The following is a 2919-nucleotide window of genomic DNA, read 5'->3' on the forward strand; positions in this document are numbered from 1 at the left end:
GCAAAAATACTGGGGTCTTGACGTAGTGGTGAAAGCTGGAATTGCAGGTGGGCCCCTGAATTTAGCACGAGGAAACCTCGTGTTTGTGATTTGTGGCACTTTGTTCGAAACGGACTAATCATGCAAGCTTTGGAAGTGGTTCTGTAGACAAATACAGATTGGGGGGGGGGGCTTTCCCCCCACTCTACCCTACTCATTTTAGCACCCAAATGCACACAAACATAATGTAAAGACAATACAAACAAACAGCAGTGTCTCTGACTTTGACGTGGCTTTTGCATCTTGTTGTCCTTGCATAATGGATCATGACTTATCATACCTCATTTTGCGAAGCAATGGTTTAACTGGAGTTAAAAAACACAATGGTGATGAACAGAACTAACCATGGTCAACATGGCCAAGGTGAAATCGCACCAGACACATTTGTGGACCCAATAGATTCTGTATCAGCTGACCTATCAGCTGCACACACACATGCGCACACACACACACACACACACACACACACACACACACACACACACACACACACACACACACACACACACACACACACACACACACACACACACACTCTCTTGGTCAGAGAGAGAATGTATTTTTATTTGTTCTTCACTTCAGGCAAGTCGCCGGCCTTCTGACAGCCTTTTAAGGCTGTGCACCAATCCGGCGACGCACGCGAGGCGTGTGCGCGCACACACACACACACACACACACACACACACACACACACACACACACACACACACACACACACACAGACTACACATACACAGGAGAAAACACTGCCCGACTTCCTCTGCATAACCTTTCATCACAACTGGGGTTTGCTACAGGTTACTGCGGTGAGTTCGACACTTGGTAATCAGCAATAGAGATTTGAGATATTTAACAGCCCCAGTCTTCTAAGATCATGCTTCTTAGGAAGGCCGTGCGAATCGTCTCCCTGGGAGTTTTTGCTTTCATTCTGGCGGCCCTGGGTGTCTGGGCCATGAGTGACTTGACGTGGAGGACAGGTCATGATGAAGGCCGGACAGGTCACGATGAAGGAAGGACAGGACACGATGAAGGGAGGACAGGTCATGATGAAGGCCGGACAGGTCACGATGAAGGAAGCACCGGTCACGATGAAGGAAGGACAGGACACGATGAAGGGAGGACAGGTGATTGCAAGCTTGGCTTTGCAACTTGCAAGGTCGCCACCCTGTACCCAGGTTTTGGATCTGTGCCCATTCCCATGTTCCTCGATTCTAACTTTAAGCGATTCCCCAACATCAGAGAGTGTGGCCTTCCATTTGGAGTTAATTCACATGAAGAGAAGATCCTAGAGGACATTCTTTCGGCTACAGGAAGCTACGGTTTAGGGGAGGACCTGGATAGTTTGGAAAAAAAGAGTTGCATCATCATCGGTAACGGAGGTATTCTGACCGACAAGTCTCTGGGCCATGTGATCGATACGTTTGATGTCGTTGTGAGGTTGAACGCAGCTCCGGTGAAAGGGTACGAGACGGACGTGGGCTCCAAGACTACCATGCGCATCTTATACCCCACAAGCTGCCCCAAGAAGACGGAGCAGATAGAGGACCAGTCGCTGTTTGTCCTCTCTGCAGTTTTTGCTAAAGACCTCGAGTGGTTTCGACATATGGTCTTGAAGACGATGCCTGATGCAGTGCGATTCTGGAAGCCAGTGGCACAGCACGTACCAAGAAAGCCAGCCGACATGCGGATGCTGAACCCCTACTTTATCAAGGAGGCCTCTTTCCAGCTCATTGGCTTGCCGGACAACGATTGTCTGCCCGTTTGGGGTCAGAAGGCCAATATTCCCACCTCAGGGGCAGTTGCCATAACGATGGCACTCCACCACTGTGACCGAGTGGCTGTGGCTGGTTTTGGCTACAACATGAGCGACCCTGATGCCGCTTTGCACTACTATGAAAACCTCAAAATGTCAGCAGTGACAAAAAGTCTCGATCATAACATAGTGAAAGAAAAGCAGTTTCTGGCGAAACTTGTGAAGGCTGGAGCTATCGAGGACCTGACCTTGGGCGTCATGTAGTAATTTGTCTCGCGTTACCATTGACTCTCGCAATTTCCAAATGCTTCATCATGCAGTCTGGACCAACGGAAGAGCTATCATGATTCATGAGTAAGCGATAAAGCTTAAGTGGAGCCTCCTCCCCACTTTCGTTTCGTCGCACAAATTTATTCCAATATGGCAGCTGCCAGGGGGTCATAGGAGAGGTTTCCGAGGGTCTTGTCCATCAGAGGATGCTGCCAGATGGAAATTGCACATTTAACAAAAAGATAGGAAGGACATTTACATTAAATACTCTCCAAGAGCCATCATTTTCAGCACTGTTACTGTATGTTACTTTGAGTCAGTAGACTAGTTAGTACTAGACTATACCAGTCAGTCTCAGACCCAAAACTAAAGAATATTGTTGTTATCGTTGGATATGATTTTTGTCCACAATTCAATAGCAACAACACTTACACACAATTATGTTAATAGAAAGCAGGACAACAGTGACACATACATTAAAAAAAGGTTTAAGGTTAAAACTCTTTTAGATGGGGACCACCTGGGAACATCCACAAGGACCACTGGTGGTCCCCGCCTGCATGGACCACTGGTTGAGAACCACTTGCTTTAGACTTTTTAGATACATTTTCTACCAAAACAGTTTTTCCACATGAGTCATGAAAGCGCTTTTGTTCAGAAAGGAGTGACTGTGAGTGTCTGTCTCTCTCAGTGATACAATGTTCTCATTAAACTAAATATCAAGTGCCACATTCAAGGTTGCAGCCCTGCACACAAACAAGCATTTTTGTACAACATTCTATTCCACACTCATTTCCATCAGTAGGCTACACACATATCTTTATGTAATCACTTTTATAGAAATATAGTTAACTATT

The 2919-nt window shown here is 46.5% G+C and overlaps 1 protein-coding gene across 1 annotated transcript; it reads left to right on the top strand.

Moving 5' to 3' along the window:
- Positions 1-913: 913 nt before the first annotated feature.
- Positions 914-2056, top strand: LOC308317007 (CMP-N-acetylneuraminate-beta-1,4-galactoside alpha-2,3-sialyltransferase-like; the record flags this gene model as incomplete). The annotated part of the gene is made up of 1 exon (XM_080765797.1): positions 914-2056. One exon carries the CDS (start codon positions 914-916, stop codon positions 2054-2056), a length of 1143 nt encoding a protein of 380 aa, XP_080621923.1.
- Positions 2057-2919: the final 863 nt, after the last annotated feature.

The sequence above is a fragment of the Protomyctophum bolini genome (assembly GCF_963924005.1).
Source record: "Protomyctophum bolini genome assembly, chromosome: 6".
In the NCBI taxonomy this organism is placed as follows: Eukaryota; Metazoa; Chordata; class Actinopteri; order Myctophiformes; family Myctophidae; genus Protomyctophum; species Protomyctophum bolini.